Source organism: Natator depressus, chromosome 9 (genome assembly GCF_965152275.1).
Source record: "Natator depressus isolate rNatDep1 chromosome 9, rNatDep2.hap1, whole genome shotgun sequence".
Lineage (NCBI taxonomy): Eukaryota > Metazoa > Chordata > Testudines > Cheloniidae > Natator > Natator depressus.
The window spans coordinates 4,090,492-4,111,371 of NC_134242.1; the positions used below are offsets into that span (position 1 = coordinate 4,090,492).

General features: G+C 46.6%; 1 protein-coding gene across 3 annotated transcripts in view; it reads right to left on the reverse strand.

Moving 5' to 3' along the window:
• Window positions 1-1,205: 1,205 nt before the first annotated feature.
• The window catches only part of TPRG1 (tumor protein p63 regulated 1), a 109,773-nt gene continuing 90,098 nt past the window's right edge, over window positions 1,206-20,880 (reverse strand). For all 3 annotated transcript variants that reach the window (XM_074962864.1, XM_074962863.1, XM_074962865.1), the window contains 2 exons: window positions 7,147-7,300; window positions 1,206-2,669 (listed from right to left, as the gene is read on the reverse strand). In XM_074962864.1, coding sequence (XP_074818965.1) covers window positions 2,475-2,669; window positions 7,147-7,300 — 349 coding nt within the window. In that variant the 3' untranslated portion in view covers window positions 1,206-2,474. The remainder of the gene's footprint in view (window positions 2,670-7,146; window positions 7,301-20,880) is intronic.

A 20,880-nucleotide genomic window follows, 5' to 3' on the forward strand; every position in this document is an offset into this window, starting at 1 on the left:
ACACAAGCAGAATGTTAAATCCCAATAGGGAACAGCATGAACTAAAAGCAGATATTTATTTTCCTAACACCTTCTCAGCAAGATCCCAGTTTCCTAGGCAAGGATTTTTTTTTCTTGTGCAAAATTATTGTGCTAAGTTGCCAGTGATGCCTTCCTAAGAACAATTGCCAAAGATTTCTCATCCCACCTCTTCCAACATTGCAACATTTCCTCTTGCAGGCTGAATAAAAAGTTCTTGCCTTGAGGAGGGCAATGCTAACTGACATAACAAATTAAAGGGTGAGGGGAATCTGTAACGGATGCAGAGAAGAAAAATAAAACACATTTGCTTCATTCCTGGCTTGGAACTTCAACTGCTGCCCAGTCTGGAGTCAGAGAAGGTGGTTAGATTTGAAAACATTTTTTTGTTATATTTTGGGTTGAGATGGATCCATTAAGGGTAACACAGAATTCAAGGATTCAAGAATCTGTAGAGTCCTGTGTGCTGACAACCCTTCTGGTGTGACCAACCGTCTCGCCCACTTTCTGATTTTGGTGGCATGCCAAGCAAACAGGATGCTACAACTTATATGGTACATTTGTGGTTTGCGTTAGATATTCCATGGGCTTTTGATGAACAGTCCTTAAAGGATGGGTGATATTAATCAACGCAAGTTATTAAATGCAACCACTGAGGACATGCCCATGGTGTAGACCATCAGTGAAGACTATAGGAAATCAGATTTTATATCCTGTTCTTATCTCTTTCTTCACCACCCCAGCACCCTGATGGTTCTTTCTGGCCTTGAACTCTCTGATGCTGCAGAGACATCAGATACTGAATAAGATGGAGAACATCCCATAAGTCTCTAATGGCCCTCTCTAGATGACAGAACTGCTTGGCTCGGGAAGGTTTCACTGTAGTACAGAGCCAGGGCATAGAGAAGAAAAGCGGTATGTTGCAGGGCCTGTAGATGAGGAAAATGGGAGAGCCTTGGAGACAACCCTACCCCCAAAAAGAAAAATAACATTGTCCATTCACTTATCTGCCACCTGGAACCTAAAAGAAACACAACCACTGAGGAGATTATTTTATTAAAATCTCAAATGACAATATACTGTGATTCTGATCCTTAAAAACAAACAAACTCTGAGACCCAATTTTACTAGCCACTTATCTATTTAGCCAAAAATATTTTGAAGAGTCCAAAAAATAATGTGTCTGGTTTTGTTGGATTTTCCCCCATTCTAACATCTTATGCAGAATATGAAAAGTTTATGAGTAAACATTTTTTTTATCCTTTAAGATTTGTTTCAATATATTTATTTCACTGTTGTCTTTTGCCATGGGTCTGATCTGAAAAGAGTTCAGAGCAATGAGAGTCTTTCCAATGACTCTGAAGGGCTTTGGACCAGGTGTCATGTGACCAGAGAAACAGAGAAAATTCCTTTCCAGATGTGTCACTGGGTTACTCCAGAGATTCTCCAAGTGATCCAAACAGAATTTCAAACACGGCGGCTCTTTAAAAAAACAAGAGAGATCTTAAGGGGCAGCACTGAGGATAACGTAGGATGTCATTTCCGGGCACGGATTGGCAGATATAGATGCAAGCACAAAATAATATATCCGGCATGTGAGAGAGTGCAGATAGCTAAAGGCTCGTATCAATTCCGGGCCATCTCCAGAGATCAGTTAACAAACTATTTCTCTGTAGTGTGAATGTTAGTCCTGACGTTTGAAGCAAGCACCTACTTACTGTGCTGCAAAGTTCCTAGAACCCCGAGATGGGAAACAGACTTCAAAGCCACATGGTCATTGAAGAGGCAATGGGTAGCTGTAGGTCCTGCACTGCAGATTTCCAAGGGCACTTAGGGTATGTCTACACGGCTCACAATGCAGCGCGGCTGCAGCAGCTCTGTGACGGGGACGGTGCAGTCACGCTCCCGGCGATAAAGCCTTGTCTATACTGGTGCTTTTCAGTGCTAAAACTTTTGTCGCTCAGGGGGGTGTTTTTTCACACCCCTGAATGACTAAAGCATTATCACTGAAAGAGCCAGTGCAGACACAGCCCTAGTTTTAAGCAGTGCAGGCACTGCATTGACATTAGCAATGGGCAGGCTGGGCTCGACAGCTTAGTTTGGGGTGGAGTTTTTACACAAGAGATGGGCAACAGCTGCAAAGATTCAACTTCAGATCTGAACTTCTCCCAAAGTTTGGCAGGGTTCAGGTGTGGAGTCCTGGTTTTGATTCATTTCTATTGCACACACCGTAAAGAGTTTATAATGCATCCATATTCATACACAGTAAGGGCTGAAAGGCCCAGGAAAAACTTTGCAAAGGGAGAGAAATTTGCCCCTGGGCAGAGGGCCAGTACAAGACCTATGCATCACTTAACCTTTGCATCTTTTTAACCTCTAAAAGAAATGGGGCTATATGCAGAATTTAAAGGACAGTGACATTAACAAATAAAAAGCACTCCCCACCATGGAGAGCTTCAAAAGCCAACACTCCCACGGGCAAGGGAATAACCAAGTTTGTTTCGGTTCACGATGAAAGACATAAAACCCGTGTAGGTGTCGATCAGGAGGGGTTGATTCAGGACCACAACTCTGCTGGTTTTGCCTGGCGCCGGGTTCTTGCTCTGGGCGGTCTGAATGGCCCGGACCAACTGAGCAGTGAACTCGGACATCTATGGAAGGAAGAAGGAGATGACAAGAGTGAGAATTATGTGAAGTTCTACGGAATGAGCTGCATGTTGTGTTTGGCTTCCTTTCTCTAAGCTTCAGTTGCTGAAAGGAAAGCAACCTGTCTCGTCCGTGCACTGAGCGCTCAACTGTCTGCAGCAAATAATCCGTGTAAGTGAATCCTCCTCAGTTTGCTATGGATGCATATATACAGGCATCTCCTCTTGTCCCTCAGCCACCCCTCTCCCTCCCCCACCCCCAAAGAACATTCCTCTGTCCACCCCAGTGGAAAAATGGCAGAGGCCCAAGGGTTAAAGATTTTAATACCAATGTCTGGGTCTCTGGGCTGCCCAGACCTGCAGAAGAGCTCTGTGTAAGCTTGGAAGCTTGTCTCTCTCGCCAATAGAAGTTGGTCCAATAACAGATAATACCTCCCCCACCCACCTTGTCTCTCTAAGCTCTAGGGATCCACTTCCTGTGCGTGCAAGACAGGGACTTTTTGTAGAGGATCAAGGACCAGAGAGATCAGGAAGTGACCTCCAGCCCTTAAAGCCATCCAGAGAATGTGAAGAAGCCAAGCAAGGTGCATAAAAAACAAGAGACAGACAGACAGGCTGGGTGGAAAACTGACACAGGAAGCCAAAATAGGTGAGAAAGTGGTGACAATGGAGAACAAGGAAGAGGGAGAAAGTTTGTCCAATGTGAATGGAACTGAACACCGGGAATATGGGCTCATTAATCACAGTCAGAGCTCTCAGGAAAGAGCTTGTGAAGAAAGTATATTTGTGTAAAAGTGAGCTGAGAATCCTCCAAGTGAAATATCTGTGGTATAACAGAAAGAGAGAGAAGGCTCCCTTGTCTCATAGCCAGAGCAACAAGAACGCCAGTGACCCGAGTGAGGCACAGCATTGTCTCGGTTTGGAGAGACTATGATTTAGGAATGAAGAGGGTAAATAGTAAAGTGGGGGGAAGCTACTATTAAAAATATTAAAATATTAAAAAAGAAGGGGGAAAAGATTTCTAAGTGGACCTAGGCCTAGAACCCCAGGTTGGGAGCTTGTCTTTCTAGAATGGGCAGAACCAAAACCCAGGATCCAAACATCCCCAGACTTGGGCTCCAGATCCCAAAGTTTGAAAAGCGTTTGGATTCAGTGCTCAGATTAGACCCACAGCAACAGCTTCGAGCAACGAGCTCGGATCCCTACCCAGGTTCTGATCTGGGCTTATGTTTCAGGCCCATTTCTCTTTTTAAGCAAACGCAGGGCTGGTGAGACATTCTGGGCCGACAGTGCTGGAGACTGATGTGCTGTTTCTCCACAGTGTGGGATGTGTACAGAACTGGGGATGTGTCAGAACAATGCACGGCCACCCCTGTGCTTCATCGCTGACCTGGAGGGGAGGGGAGGTCAGGCCCCAAGCCCATTGCTCACTCTGTTCAGACTCCCAGTTAGTGACAATTGTAGCGGTGGATTTTCTTAAATGGACACCTCTCTGGGAGCAACTGGACTCAGATGGCCCCCTCCCTGAATCCTTTGACTGCTGCGCTGGGCATCACAGAATGGGGAAGAGATGGCCAGCCCTCTGTGGAGATAGAGGTGGTTAGGGACTATTTAGAAAAGCTGGACGTGCACAAGTCCATGGGGCCGGACGAGTTACATCCGAGAGTGCTGAAGGAATTGGCAGCTGTGATTGCAGAGCCCTTGGCCATTATCTTTGAAAACTCGTGGCGAACGGGGGAAGTCCCGGATGACTGGAAAAAGGCTAATGTAGTGCCAATCTTTAAAAAAGGGAAGAAGGAGGATCCTGGGAACTACAGGCCAGTCAGCCTCACCTCAGTCCCTGGAAAAATCATGGAGCAGGTCCTCAAAGAATCAATCCTGAAGCACTTACATGAGAGGAAAGTGATCAGGAACAGTCAGCATGGATTCACCAAGGGAAGGTCATGCCTGACTAATCTAATCGCCTTTTATGATGAGATTACTGGTTCTGTGGATGAAGGGAAAGCAGTGGATGTATTGTTTCTTGACTTTAGCAAAGCTTTTGACACGGTCTCCCACAGTATTCTTGTCAGCAAGTTAAGGAAGTATGGGCTAGATGAATGCACTATAAGGTGGGTAGAAAGCTGGCTAGATTGTCGGGCTCAACGGGTAGTGATCAATGGCTCCATGTCTAGTTGGCAGCCGGTGTCAAGTGGAGTGCCCCAGGGGTCGGTCCTGGGGCCGGTTTTGTTCAATATCTTCATAAATGATCTGGAGGATGGTGTGGATTGCACTCTCAGCAAATTTGCAGATGATACTAAACTGGGAGGAGTGGTAGATACGCTGGAGGGGAGGGATAGGATACAGAAGGACCTAGACAAATTGGAGGATTGGGCCAAAAGAAATCTGATGAGGTTCAATAAGGATAAGTGCAGGGTCCTGCACTTAGGATGGAAGAATCCAATGCACCGCTACAGACTAGGGACCGAATGGCTAGGCAGCAGTTCTGCGGAAAAGGACCTAGGGGTGACAGTGGACGAGAAGCTGGATATGAGTCAACAGTGTGCCCTTGTTGCCAAGAAGGCCAATGGCATTTTGGGATGTATAAGTAGGGGCATAGCGAGCAGATCGAGGGATGTGATCGTTCCCCTCTATTCGACACTGGTGAGGCCTCATCTGGAGTACTGTGTCCAGTTTTGGGCCCCACACTACAAGAAGGATGTGGATAAATTGGAGAGAGTCCAGCGAAGGGCAACAAAAATGATTAGGGGTCTAGAGCACATGACTTATGAAGAGAGGCTGAGGGAGCTGGGATTGTTTAGTCTGCAGAAGAGAAGAATGAGGGGGGATTTGATAGCTGCTTTCAACTACCTGAAAGGGGGTTCCAAAGAGGATGGCTCTAGACTGTTCTCAATGGTAGCAGATGACAGAACGAGGAGTAATGGTCTCAAGTTGCAATGGGGGAGGTTTAGATTGGATATTAGGAAAAACTTTTTCACTAAGAGGGTGGTGAAACACTGGAATGCGTTACCTAGGGAGGTGGTAGAATCTCCTTCCTTAGAGGTTTTTAAGGTCAGGCTTGACAAAGCCCTGGCTGGGATGATTTAACTGGGAATTGGTCCTGCTTCGAGCAGGGGGTTGGACTAGATGACCTTCTGGGGTCCCTTCCAACCCTGATATTCTATGATTCTATGATTCTCACACAGACAGCAACTTCCAGCTGCTGCAGAGATCAGCCTGACCCCAACCCCTAGATCTGAACCCTGTCTTCCCCCTAGTCTCCCGCAGCGTTTGTGTACATGGGGGCGAGTCAGCAACTGAACCTGGATCCAAAATCGACAACTGTGCCCTATCCCCATCATGAGCTGAACCAACACCTAGCATCCAAACCCGTCCGCCCCAACCCAGTGCTCGAGTCCCAAAACAAGATGTGTCGGAATGCCCTTCCGGTACTGTCACTCCTGAATGAGGTAACGCAAACTGGGGCAGTTTCTCCTGCCCGCAGAGAGTCCCATGCATCCTGTGACAGGAGCTGCCGCACTCGCCCTGAGCGCCTTTGCTCCGCCCACTGGGGACTACACCGCACTCCTACACCGCCACGGGCTCCCCGCAGCGCTGAGTGATCCATCAGCAGCACCAATCTCCGGATGAGCCCCTGGCGCCTCCTGGCAGTGGGCAGAAATCCCTCCCCGCTATCAGCATGGAGCAGCGAGCCAGCAGCACTGATCCCGGCGTGCTGCTAAATACAGCTCTGCCCAGCACCAGTGGGGACCGTGCTGGGGGGGGCACCTGCTCCAGAACCCACTGGGGTGAGTGGTTTTCTCTTCACAGATGCTGCAGTCCCCCGCAGCTCTAGCTGAGAATAATGGACAGCTCCCCTCTCCTCTTTCCAAAATCCCAAGCCGCGGGAGTTGCTAAGGGGCTAAGCACTTTTTGAACGTGAAAAAATGCCCCTGAGTTCTTCTGAAAATCTGGTCCCATGTGACCTGCTTAAAGTCACATGGAATCTCTGTCAGAACCAGGAACTGAACCCGGATGTTCTAAGTCCCAGCCCAATGCTTCAACTATAAGATCGACCTTTGCCCCCTTTACTCAGAGTAGATCCTAGCTCCGTTCAGACTTAACATGTCTTATATCCCTTTTTTATTCTATGCATATGTTAAATATGTACATATACTGTCATACGAAAAGGGCTGCCTTTATATTACACAATCAGTAAGTCTAATCTGTGAAACACATCTGCTACTCATATAGCATTTCTATAGCAGGGCTGTATATTTTTGTTCCCGAGGGAAATGCACAAGCTTTCGTCTCTCTCATATGATCACATTGGTTCATAAAGAAGTTCTCTCAGTGTATTGCTATCACTTGAATTACTGAATGCAAGGAGAATTAAAAAGGGTACAGTTAAGAAATTTAGGCCCCAAACAAACATGCCTTTCACCTTCCAGGCATTCCACAAGTATGTATTTCTCCTGCTATCCGGAGAAGCCATGCTCCATACCTGGCAGATGGCACTGAACCTTTCAGTGCTATTCTTCACTGGATGTTCTGTGAAAGTTGCATAAGGGATATCTGTGGCCCATGGGTTCCAACGGGACAGGGCAGATGGCTCTTTCAGATTATCCCAGTAGATCCTCAGGCCTTCTCCCTCCCTCCTGGAGAATGAGCAATTCAGACAGAGAAAGGTGTATTACATCGGGCAACTCGTAACGGAAAGGTTATCAATCATCCTGGACAGGTAGCTTTTTTGGAAAAGGGTTGATTTGATCACAGTCTATAGGTATCTACATGGGGAATAAATACTTAACAGTGGGCTCTTCACTCTAGCAGAAAAAGGTCTAACACATCTGGGATGGACAGTCCCATCTTTCAAACGAGAAACTCAGGGTTTTCGGCTGCATTCCTCCAAAAAGCTCTCCAACTTCACTACATTTCAGTGCAGTTAAAAGTTGTCTCCCCATTTTCTTTTCCCATATTGTCTCTATTTATAGTGTAAGGGCACCCCAGTGCTATAAACCACTGGATAGGGTTGGTGATTAGCTTTCAGAACATGAGTGCTGGTAGTTATAGACCTCATCTTGGGCAAATAGGTCACTTGATCAGTAGAGTTAAAAAAGGACTTCCCTTAAAAACTATGGGCCCAAAACAGAAGCAGTTACACAAACTCCCTCCAATTCCAGGATATGAAATTCCTTGTTTTGCAAAACTAAAACATCCTAAAACCAAATCCTACATCCAAGCTGAAGTCACTGGAGTTCCACCAGCATAAAACTAGTGCAGTCCAGTGGAGAATCAGGCCTATTGTTAATTATAGATCTATTTTTAAATGTCAAAGCACTTAAGCACTTTCCTGAGGTCAAAGCACGTACTTAAAGTTAATAATGTGCTTAAATGCTTTGCTGAATCAGGGCTTCTAGGGATACAATATTATGTACTTGTAGCCTCCCATGCACCCTCTCATGGCCAGCAGTGCCTCTGCCGTGCCCTGCTAATGATTTCTCCCTCAACAGGCTTCTGTGACAAACTCCACACACGGTTTTCTTCCCCATTCCCCAGCCCTTCTTCGGGGTCCGAGTTTATTCACATAAATAAAGCTCCAAGATTAAATCTTAAGTCCCTAGACACTGTCCATTGGTTTTACTCTCTGGTTGGGTCAGTCCCAGGCCTGTAATCTCACTAGGGAAAATTCTCATCCCAGGTCCTTCGGCTGGAGTCTGCTCAATCCCAACACTCTCCAATTCACCCTGCTCCCAGGCCTTCCCCCGCCTGGGCCTTGCCTGCTTTGGCAGACCAGGCCCCTACAGAGCTAGAGCCTCATGTGCCCAGCCCCCAGGTATCAGGGTCTTTCTTGCTTCCCCCTTCACTGCAGCCACCTGCTGCCCTTCAAAGGGAATTACCAGGTCCAGTCCAGGTGTGCCTCAGTGGTAATCAGAGTTGACTAGCCCCAAACCCTGCAGCCCTTAAGGGGTGAGCCAGCATGTTATGTACATATAAAAGGAAACAGATGTTGGTGAGTAGTGGGTTTGCAGGCCCAATTTTGCTATGGTCCCCTTACAAGTACGCCAGTGGAAGCTGAGGGCAGTCAGGACCTCACACAATCAGGTCCTTGGTTTGTAGGTACCATGGCACAGGAACAATAAATGTGCCCAGGTAATCTCATGTGTTCCCAGGACAACATTACAATCCCCTGGCTGGAGAGTGACTGTGAGCAGTCTCTAAGGTGCCACAAGTACTCCTTTTCTTTTTGTGAGCAGTGGTAAATACAATGGTGGGAAATACAATGAGAAGTTCACCAGGCCTGACCGTTCTGAAATGTGAGTTTATGGTTTCATTCGTGGCTCTTAATTCAAATGGCGGCCAGCAATTCAGCCAACCCTTTTTTAACCAAATCCCTTCTAAGTGTTCGCTAGCTATACAATATGTAGGTAATGAAACTGGAAGGCTTATTGTTCTAAACCTCTGAAACCAGCCCAGAACAGGAGAAGATCTTTTTATTTGTCTATAAATTAAAATCTGGGCTTTCAGGAAAGAAAAGCTAGTACCTACCTGCTCTGCCACCGCAATGCTTCAGAGTTTCCTGTGTTTAGGAAACCTAGCCCTTTACTTAGGAGTACAGCCCCTTTGGGGATGTTATTGTGGTTTCTGCATTTACTACTATGTTAACAAACAAAAAACCAGACTGATCCAGGGTTTTCTTTGTAGAGTGTACACACTGCAAAATATAGTAAGGATCTTGGCACAAATAGGAGAGGTGCTTTCAGACTTCGGACAATTATATTGGAAATTTGAAACTCAGTAATTTTTGCATCTAATCCTCTCTTTTTTTCCTGAAGATTAGAGACCTTTCTCTAAAAAAAAAATTTTTTTAAAGGAAAAGATTTCAGTATGTACCTTCAACACTGACATTTTTATCTCTATATACAGCACTTCTCCCCACTCCCTAGCCTGGCAACAAAACCCAAGCTCAGTGAATATTTTACGTGTGTGCAGTTAACGGAGCATTCAGGCTTCAGTCCATTCAGAGATCTCACACAATGGAATATTAACTGCGTCACGTGTCAATTTGCGTGCAGATTTCATTCTGTCCAAAAGGAATGTACATTTGCCAATTCCTCCTGCCAGGTCAGCTGCCGAGTTAGGTTCATAAGCAGGGTCCCAAGGACCCTCACCTACAGCACACTGCCAGTTTCATAATTATAGTAACGTACAGAGCATGGAGCTGAACTAAACCTCTGTTTCCTCAAAATTTTGAGATCTGCATGCATGTCTCAGCCCTGATGGGGAGCAGTGGCAATCTTTTCTGCTGCAGAGATGTACATGGGATAAGCAGCCACATCAGAAACGAAAGCATGAGGAAAAGTGAAACAGTTAGGCTGAGACTTTTAAAGTTAATTTTAATGGGAATTGGGCATCCAAATCCTGTAGGCAGCTTTGAAAACATGAGCCTTAAAGTCCACACGCTAGCAGGGGAGGAGTAAACTGCTCCTGATGGCAGAGTCCTGGCTAACAAATTGTCACCACAATGGTAGGCGTGGCACAGAATTTACTACTTTCTGGCTCCAAATGTCTCCACCACCCTGAGCTAAAGGAGAATCTCCATGGGCAAGACACAACCACCACCAAAAGCCCGACTGAGATTGAGATGAGCATTGATTGCCATCTTTATTATGAGTTGTGGATTGCGGTGTGACATTACAGTCAGCATTAACATGTCTCACCTGAATTATAAGCTCTAAAAGCTGTGAGTGAGCTGAAATCCCTGGCAGAGATTCAGCTGCCTCTAGATGGGATGACACAAAAAATATGTTGATCTTTAAGAGAGGAGGGATGGAGGCTCATTTTCCCCATCCCGGTAAGTGGGGAGAGCTTGGTTTTAAATGGCCAATTCGGTCCACGGTTTCACATTATTGTTCATTGCACTGCAAATGTATGTGATAATTTACAGAGGAACTGTGCTTTAAAACAACTGATAGGGCTTTCTACTGCATTTCATTACACAGGCCATGTCCATAAGGTACTCAGGCACTATGCTGATGTCTGTGGAAGAAGGACCTGGAGAGAACCCCCACATGCTATGAATTCTCTGGCTGACGATGCTCTCATCTGCTCCTAGAGATCTTCTGGTTTGCAAGCACCTCTTCCCCCTCACTAAATGCCACGTGCGGGTCCAGCCTTCTGTGAACAATGGGGGATTCGTCACTGGATGAAAACCAAAGGCAGGAATCAATCTGTTTCTTCACTTCCACAGGTGGGTTCTTACAACTACAATACCCACAGACAGGAGAGTGAGTTTGTGTGTGTGGGGGGTGGTGGTGAGAAAACCTGGATTTGTGTTGGAAATGGTCCACCTTGATTATCATACACATTGTAAGGAGAGTGGTCAGTTTAGATAAGCTATTACCAGCAGGAGAGTGGGGTGGGAGGAGGTATTGTTTCATGCTTTGTGTGTATATAATAAGATCTTCTACACTTTCCACAGTATGCATCCGATGAAGTGAGCTGTAGCTCACGAAAGCTTACGCTCAAATAAATTGGTTAGTCTCTAAGGTGCCACAAGTCCTCCTTTTCTTTTTGCGAATACAAACTAACACAGCTGTTACTCTGAAAGGCAGGAAAGTTCAGTGTGAACACTGGAGAAGTTTGAGAGTAGCAGCCGTGTTAGTCTGTATTCGCTAGTTTTCGTAAAGTCCAGCCACGAGGAAGTTTGTGTGGAAGGTTGGTTTTTTATGCTGGGTGGGTTGAGGGAACCATTGCTGTGGCCTCTTGTAGCATGTAGTAGTTTAGATAGTTTAGTGTCCTTTTTCTTTTGTAGAGAAGCAAAGTGTGCGCTGTAAATGGCACCTTAGAGACTAACCAATTTATTTGAGCATGAGCTTTCGTGAGCTACAGCTCACTTCACCGGAGAAGTTTCCTTAGCCGTAGTTTTGGAGAGAGTGGACGAGTTTCCCCAGGAGAACTGGTGGAAGGCCTACTGCTAGAATTCAGAGTAGCAGCCGTGTTAGTCTGTATCCGCAAAAAGAACAGGAGGACTTGTGGCACCTTAGAGACTAACCAATTTATTTGAGCATGAGCTTTCGTGAGCTACAGCTCACTTCATCGGAATGCATCAAGTGGAATGCATCCAATGAAGTGAGCTGTAGCTCATGAAAGCTCATGCTCAAATAAATTGGTTAGTCTCTAAGGTACCACTAGTCCTGCTAGAATTATCATGCTTGGGACTGGACAAAAGCAACAACAAATATACCAAAGGGAGCAAACTGCACTGATCAGAGGATCAATTGCTTTGACTACTGTTCTAAAGCCATGCCGTTTCTCTGTCCCCGGGTTACAAGTAGGGACTAGCGCACCTTACTCTCCTCCTTGGGTCTCTCAGTTCCGCACCCCGCGACCTGCCATGCAAGTGCAAATCCATCTCCAATGGAAATTTTTAATAATTAGCTGAAGCCAAGTGAAGCAGCCTAATTGACGAAGGGAGGGAAATGGCAGCTTCCATCATCTCAGCTAGCTGCACCTCTCCCCTACTCATCTCAAAGCTCAGCAAGGGAATTACAAACATAGCCTGGGGCAGCAAACACAGATTTACAAGGAAGCACAGACATTTGTTCTTGCTCAGAAGGCTGGGTGTGTGCATGTGGCCAAAAGGAGCAAATAGAGGCAAATGGAGCAGAAATTTGCAGAGTCCATGCATTTAAAAGGAGGAGGAAGAAGAAAAACTTAAACCCTTCCCATTAAAACAAAGGTCTTGGCAATACAAAATGCTACCCCACTTTGTTTATTTATCGACACAAAGGAAGAAGCGAGTTGGCACCTAATATTATGGGTATTAAATGCTTGTTTTCTAGTCACTGAATGACCTCAGACAGAATATTTTCCATTACAAGAGCCCAGAAGACGCTGGCACTGAGTCAGACAGTAAGATTTTGAGAGTGTGTTTACATTCTATCTATGGCCCCGGGCTGTTCCAAACCCATAGGCAGGTGCTGCCTTTATCTGCTCTTTGCTCACCTGGCTCCTAACCAGACCATTCGGAGGCTTTGGGCTCAGACAGGTTAACTATTTGCTGACTCTGGCAGTCAGAGGGGCAAGGAACCTCAGGGACATTTATAACCCCAGGGGGAGAGATGGCAACACCAGGCTGTCATGTCTCCAGTGGCATATACCATGAATACATCGAATAGCAGAGCGCTCTTTAAATTAGCAGACTAAGAGCCAGTGGCTGGGAGTTGAAGCGAGACAAATTCAAACTGGAGATGAGGTGCACATTTTCAACAGTGGGTAATTAACCATTGCACAGCTCACCAAGGGATGTGGCGGATTCTTTGTGGAGGCCTAGGATGGAGACTGCATGTCTATCTAAAAGATACACTCAATCATACGTTATTGGGCTGTTGGCAGGAATCACTGGGTGACATTCTCAGGGCCGTGTTATGCAGGAGGCCAGACTAGATCACCATTGTCCCTTGGAAGCTCTGACAAACTCCACCCAAAGCTAACCCTGGGGGCAATCACCAGGTCAGATTATGAGATCAGCGGCCAAAGGGATACACTAGAGAAAACAGCTGAGAGTCACAGAATCGTGTATTATAAGCAGAGGTGGGTACATTTAACAGGTTCCTTACCCCACGTCCATTTTAGTATTCCCCCCTATGCCTCATCCTGACCCTCTTAGGGACTGCAGTGCAGTCTCCATGGCCCAGCTTTGAGAAAACAGTCTCCTTAGGAGCTGGAATATCTGTGGTTCATACCCTCTCTTCTTTGCTTAGCTTAATTGGGCCTATCATGCACTGGCTCCTCTCTCTTGGGTAATATGCCTCCAAGAGATGCTGTGAGAGGTTACACCCTTTATACCACACAACCTGGAAGAATGATAATTACACATATAACAGCACTATTTACAAGGCTATTAGCACAGCCTAGGAAGAGTGAATTAAAGTTGGGGTGTAAAGAAGGGGCTTTACCAATAACCCAGTGAGGGGTTAGTCATGCTTTCGGAAGGCTTGGTTGCGGAGTAAGGTAAAGATAGATTTAAGGGGACTCACACGGGACTGTGCTTGGAAACAGAGGCCCTGCCTATCAACCTAGAGCTCACTCATCAGTTCTGGACTCCGCCTCCGTCTCCTCCTTCCTAATTCCCCCTTTACTCTGCCCAGCCGGACAGAGCGCATTAAATCCTGAGTAAAACGCATCCTCGCCTATGACTCTGTCCCGGCCTACACACCACCCAGTCTCATTTCTTAGCACGGAATCCCATCTCCTCTCCCCCTTCATCTTCTTCTCCCTCTCTTGTCCCCCTGGCCTTCTCCCTGCCACCCCCTATGCCTGGAATTCCCTCCTCCCTGCGTGGCAGTCCTCCTTCCTTCCTTCACATCCCACCCCTCCTCCGTACTCAGTCCTACTGTTCAGACTGCAAATGCCCCCCAAGTCAGTTAATATACACTCAGCTGCGCATTGTCCTGAATGAGAAGGAACTAAGACAGAACCTTCTCCTGGGTGTCTCAGTGCATTTAGCTCTGTCTCCCTGGCATTCAGCATTGTAAACTACTTGGGATGAATCTCATATTATACCAAGCACAATGTCAGTGCACATATAATGAAAGAGCAGGCACAAGCTCCTCTGACGTCTATAATAGGCCTCCCGGCTTGCTTGGGACTATCACATCAGTGGCAGACTTCCCCACTGCTGCCCGGGAGTCTAAAGTCTGATATATATATGGCCAGGCCAATCCTTAAGGGAGTTTTCACCCTTTAGTATGCAGTTAGGTCTCTACACACCAAAACTCTGTCTACTCAGAAACTTGCACTTCTTGAAGAGATAAGTTTACACAGAGATGAAGCAGAGCTCTGTGTAAATCAAAAGCTCGTCTCTCTCACAACAGACGTTAGTCCAATAAAAGATATTCCCTCACCCACCTTGTTTCTAAAATTAGAGTGCCCATCCAGCCTTTTTTGCACAGTTTTAACTAAATCGGTTTAAAATCACACCTTAAATTGAACCAGTGCAATTCTGCAGTTAGATAAGCCCTTGCTCCCAACACCATAGATTCCAGCCTCTCGTATGTCAAGATTTCCTCACCCCACTGAGGCCAAAGGGCCCAATCCAAACTTTTTGCCTAGCCACTCTTTCCATATGGAAGCAAAAATGAATGTTTCATTTATTTTTTTTCTCTCACGATTAAAAAAAACCAATAAAGTAAAGCTGCTTTGTTGTTTGGACCAAAGACAATAGAGGACTTTAAGCTCCTTCCTAGAGCAATTCAGCCACAGCTCCTTTCCATAGTTTTACATTGTGCATTCATCCGGTCTCATCAGATATACAAAGTCACAAGGATCTTGGTTCAGTACATCTCTGGTTAGTCTGGTGACTCCTTTCCCCTGTACACTGCAATAGCACAGAATTACAAAAAGAATAGACATATGGAAACAGACCACAGCCATACAGCATAGTGTGGTATCCTGCCCCAGGGAAATTCCATCCCATAATGCACCATGGGCCAGATTTTCAAAGGCATTTAGGCTCCTAAAGATACAGATAGGTGCCTAGTGGGATGTTCAAAAGGTTTTAAGCAAGTTAGGTGCCTAATCTCATTGAACTCAATGAGAATCCGTTCTTGTTGGGGGATAGGGGCTTATTTAGGTTCTAGCTGGATTCCTCGCTGAGGTTCTCAAGGAGCCTGGTCCAGCTCCTGTGGTAGATGTAACCACAATACAGCTACAGCAAGAAACTCCTTCAAGTGAGTGGAGAATGCATGCAGAAGACAAATTTCTCAGTGAAGTCTCTTTCCCCCTCCCATGAACTTTCTGTGACAGATATAACGATATCCTGCACAAATATCCGATCTCCCTGATATCCCGGACAAATCTTATTGAATTGAGTTTAATACCTTTGGAGTCTATTGTATCAAAAATGCAACTCTTTATATTTTCATGTGAGATTGTATGCAATTTAGGAGGAGGGGGATGCTAATCTAATTCCCCTGGTTATCAGCCTTTTCAAGCCACGCCCTGGGGACTTTCCCATATACTAGTTTAAATGGGCTTCTCCAGGGACCCACAGACAAAGAAAGGATTTTTGGATCAATAGCCTGGTTTTACACAGCCTCAGGCCCGGCTTCCTGATCCAACAAATGCACAGGACCCCTGCTCCACAGAGGGCCCCAATCCTTAGGGAAGGATTGGAAGGACAGGGCCTACTGAGGCCCCATACGACTGTGTGCTTGTTCTGAGCTGAGGCTGTTACACACTTGTGAACACAAAAAAGACCCCTTTAGTGGTTTGAAGGCACACTTGCCAGAACCTCTGCTGGAGATAGTTTTTTGGTGGGGGAGGAGGGGATGTCTAGTAACCCTATAGCAGGCATGTAGGTTCTTTTATTGTTTTAATGTTTCCTCTGTAGTGCTTTTACCTTAGGAATAAAATAGACTTGCCCAGGAAGCATTGTATGGTAACGTATAACTGTTGGCCATCACTCCGCTACTCTCAGAACTGAAGAGAGAGCAAGGAGGCCTATTTAGGCAGACTGTCTTTGGCTGGCAATAACACAGTGAAGGCAGGGAACTGTGCAACCTGGAACTACCTCGATCAGAAGGGAGAGAGACACGAGTCTCCACCCAAGAAAAGCAACCGCCGGGGAGCCAGGAGTTTGAGAGTGGGTGCCCTCACTGAACCACTACGGGGAAATACAGGCGCCATTGCCCTGAACTGTGATACTTACACCTCGGCATCATTAACTGACTCGTAGGGTTGCCAACTTGGTAATATTTAAAAACCGGACACTCCAGCAGGAGTGCTGGAACCTCCCCTGCCCCGCCTCTTCCCCTCAAGGCTCCATCCTGTCCATTCCTCTTCTCCGCTTCGCCCAGACGCTCACTGCTTTTCCCCTATCACCCCCCACCCCTCAGGTCAGGAGGGACTCACCTGATTTGCCAAGGTTGGGAGCTACAGCTGCCCGATGCAGGTAGGAGGTGGCCCCAGCTGAGTAGGGGCTGGCATGGGTGATGACCCAGCGCCTCCCCAACTCCCTCGCCTGTAGTAACCAGACTTTGGGTGTCTGGTCAGTAGAGCTGACCAGACACTGTCAGGTCACCTTTTCGACCAGAAACTGGGCACCTGGCCACCCTATAAGTGAGTGATTTTAAAAAACAGCCCAAAGTCTAGCTGCAGCACCAGCATGCTCCCTCTTGGAAGGGGTTGCAGATATGACGAGCTCCTACCAGTTAGAGCCATGGGAATGAAGCCAGAAGGAAACATTGGAGTCATCAGGCACTGTACATGGTACCTGAAATGTGCCCACTTCTGGCAGGACAGGAACACCCTGGATAATGCCTGCACAACATAGAGCTGCTACCGTCCAATCCAAAGACATCTTTTTAGACAATGCCTCACTACTGCCTTGCTGCGATAATCCTGCAAGGATTTGCAGCTCTGTCTTTTATAGTACGTTAATTACTCTCACTGTTTCAGGAGCTAAGTCACTTATGGAAGGTATTTTCATCCCGATAATTGTATGTTTCCTGGAGGTCTTAGCAGGGTACTTCACGTCCTCTGTTCTATTAAATGCTTTAGGAAAATATCCCAACTTCCAAATGTTGAGTGTTTTTTCTGTTTTTTTACATCTTAAAGTTTAGCAAAAGAACTGTATTATGATCATTTATCATTTGTATTACCAGACCACTCGGAGTCCGAGTCATGGATCAGGAGCTCATTGTGCCTGGCGCTGTGCAGACACAGAACAAAAAGACAGTTCATGCCATAAAGATCTTACAATCTAAATATAAGACAAGAGACAACAAATGGAGAGTGACGGTTGGGAGAGGACAAGGAAATCATGACAGTACTGGTCAGCATGGCAGGCTGTAGCCTCAGCACACCAGCGTTGTCAACCTTGTCAAGTTTTTTGTAGGCTCCGTAGCCACGGAATTGTAAGGAGGGATGTGAAGGACAATGAGGTAGTTTTCTTGAGGGCTACAGGGAGCTCCTCTGAGTGAGACAAGCAGCATGGGAGAAAGCATGGGAGGTGCTGGTTTGGAACTGTAACAAGAGAGCAATGAAGGCTGGGACCATCAACTGACTGGAGGCAGGAAGTGGGGAGCCAGTGGAGGGATTTGTAAGGGAGAGAATTGTAAGGACCAAATGCCAAGTTTGGATCTGGGTTCAGACTCAATCACCTCCAGAGTGCGGATCCAGGGATTTTTGTTCAGGCTCATCTCTAGTTACTGGATGTTATAAATGGCCCAGTCCAACTCTGGATGGTTACCAATCCATTGCAAGTGGATCCAGCCATTGGATCCCACATGCTTCTAGGTCCCTTGGATCTGGGGAGTGACTAATTATTGTTTCTAGCTCTAGGGTCTCATGCACACCCATAGGTGCAGACCCTGGGTCTGACACTTATCTTGGGCAGGAGGACCCTGCAGTCCAGCCACCTAGAACCCAGAACCAGTGTCACAGCCCTCCTGAGCCCCCAGCCCCCTCAGCATCCACCTGGCTGTGGGCAGGGGGGGTTTCTGGTTTTCTGGTGACATCCTTCAAGGACAGCGTGGCCATAAAGCAAGGAAACACAACCTCACCAAAGGAATTTCTTAACCACAAACGCTTTACTCTTAAAAATCACAAGGCAGTTACAGCCCTATGAAAAATGACTAGCTCCTGAACTCAAACCCTCTCAACATCGTCACCACCCCTGTGAATTCTGGGTTTTGTCCAATTCCTTTAGGCAAGCAACTCTTCTGGCCCTCTTGGCCTGGCCATCTTCCTTCTGGTGGTGGAATAGCCTCCTTTGATTCAGGCTACACTTAAAGGTTTTACTAGGATAGCTACAACAGTTAGAATATGAAAAAAAAAAAATCACATCCCTATGCCAGTGAAAGCCCTAGCAAAGACACAGTTAGAGCAGCAAAACAATCATTTGGCTGGTATAGCTTATGTCATTCAGGGAACTAGTATAAGCTATGCTGGCAAATGCACTCTTTATCAGTGTAACCGTGTCTTCACTAGGAAGCTTTGCCGATATAGCTATACCGGCAAACCTTTCCTAGTGTAGACAAGGCCTAGGAAACCATTCCTCTTAAAACAGTCTGTGTCCCTGTGCTTCTACTGAGGAATTTCCAGGCTCCAACCCCCTGTCAATGTCTAGGTAGAAAATCATTCCAAGTCAATGGCCCTGCTGGTATCAAACCCATTGCTTCACTAAGGTAGAGCCATTCCATGTAGCTAGTCTTTGATTGTTCTATCACCTTTTCCCAGACATAGTCTGTCCACTAGGTGCCCAGTGCCTGCTACAGTATGAATGCTTAGAGACGCACTCAAGGTGACATTCAAAATAGAGGCTGAAATACAAGATGGCATTCACAAAACCAAAATGGAATTCTTACGCCAATGTGGACATACCCCCCAAGCCATCACACTGGATGCTGGACCCCCTGCCTTCACTACTCACCCAGAAAGGCACTGCTGGGTCATCACATATGGTTAAATTCATCTCTGTGTGGAGAACAAAGTGTTTGTGACAGATTGGGGATGTGCCTTTTGTTTTGTGAACCCCTTTTTGACTGTAACCCTCACTGTGACCTCTATGCTGGATTAAGAGACATCCAGTTTATATTGCAAACCAGTCTACTCTTGACAAGGCCAGTCTACCCTAAACACCTCAGAGAAGGCTACCAATGAGAGAACCATCAAGGGCCATCATTGCTGCATGACTCATCTCTGCTGGAACAATGGATTTTCTACTGGCCAGGCCATTGTCTTTGAATGACTCTACATAGAAGTTGACAAGGGGGCTGCAGCCAGGAATTCCCACAGCTGAAGCACAGGAGCAAAAAGCGGGACAGAGACTGTCTTAAAAGGTGGCTGCTGCTTCGAGCAAAGCAGCCAGACCACCACCACAAGCCAGAAAACGAGGCTAAGGAAAGAAAAGGCAGGAAGGGCTGCATACCCTAAGGAAGCCTGAGCAAACCTCAGACACGCAGGTGGGGAAGATCAGACTCAGAGGGAGTGTGTTCAGGATTTTGTTGTTGGTGAAAGATCTGTGATCTTCTAGTGCTGTAAGAGTAAAAGCGTGTGTGGCTCAGAAATTCCTTTGCTAAGCTGGTATCTCTTTGCTTTCCTGACACATTGTCCCGGAAGGGTTTGACTAGAAACCAGAGCTCCCACAGCCAGGTGGACACGGGGGGGGGGGGGGGGGACATATCTACGGAACTAGGAACTCCAGAGGACTATGGCACAGGTTTATGAGTCACGGCGGACTGCAGGCTCCCGCTGCCCAAGGAGGGGGCCAGGCATGGGGCATGCATCTGGAAGTGCACATGAGAGACGGAGGGCTAGAAACAGCACTACGTCACTCCTCAGATAGAGGGGCATTAGGAGACTGTGGGGCCCAGGACTTGGGCCCATTTACAACAGACTGGTGTCTGCCCAGAAGGAGGACAGGGCCAAGTTATAACAGCAACAAACAGCTTAACTCCTCAAAATATGACACAAGTGGTACATAGACCTTCAGCTGGTCCCCACTGCACAGGAGGGAGTTTTACCCATAGACAGACTTGATACACATGCTGCCTATAACACAGTCTACATCTAGACTACACTGGTATTGATACCTGGCATATCTGACTGGGGTGGGCCAAAAGGTATTTCAGAAGGGGAACGTTTACATGCCCCGCAGGGCTAAAAAGCACAGCGCAAATGCCATGACTCAGACGCTGCCTGGAACATGTAGATCATCATTTATATGTTGATTTATTTTCAACTGGAAAAAAAAAACCCACCTACAAACATACCGATTTAGCCTTCAGATGAATTTTTGGTGTTACATGTCAGCTCTTTTCCCCCCACACTTAGAAATTTGCATAGTATGCATATCAAGACCCAACATGCAAGGGAAGGAATATACAAAAGGCAGAGCTAAGTCTTGGAGACATCCTCTCCCTGCCTGCACTGCCAGGAGAACAGAGATCTACAGGGGGGATTCTGAGAATCTGCATCTGGCATCATTGGTGGAAGGCCTTCAGCTCAACGATTCATGCCTTGTCCTGGTCTGACACAGCTTACATTCAGAGCATAGGCTCTGTTCACCCTGTGCTTTTTCCCAAGAGGATGGCGTGTCGGGGACTGTGTTTGCTTTGTTTTGGGTGAGGTTTTTTAATTCACATCCATGCATTCACAAAGCCGAGAGGGAACGTTAGTTACACATCAGGGAACGGGTGCAAGGCAGAACAGCAGTGCTGTACCAGAAGAG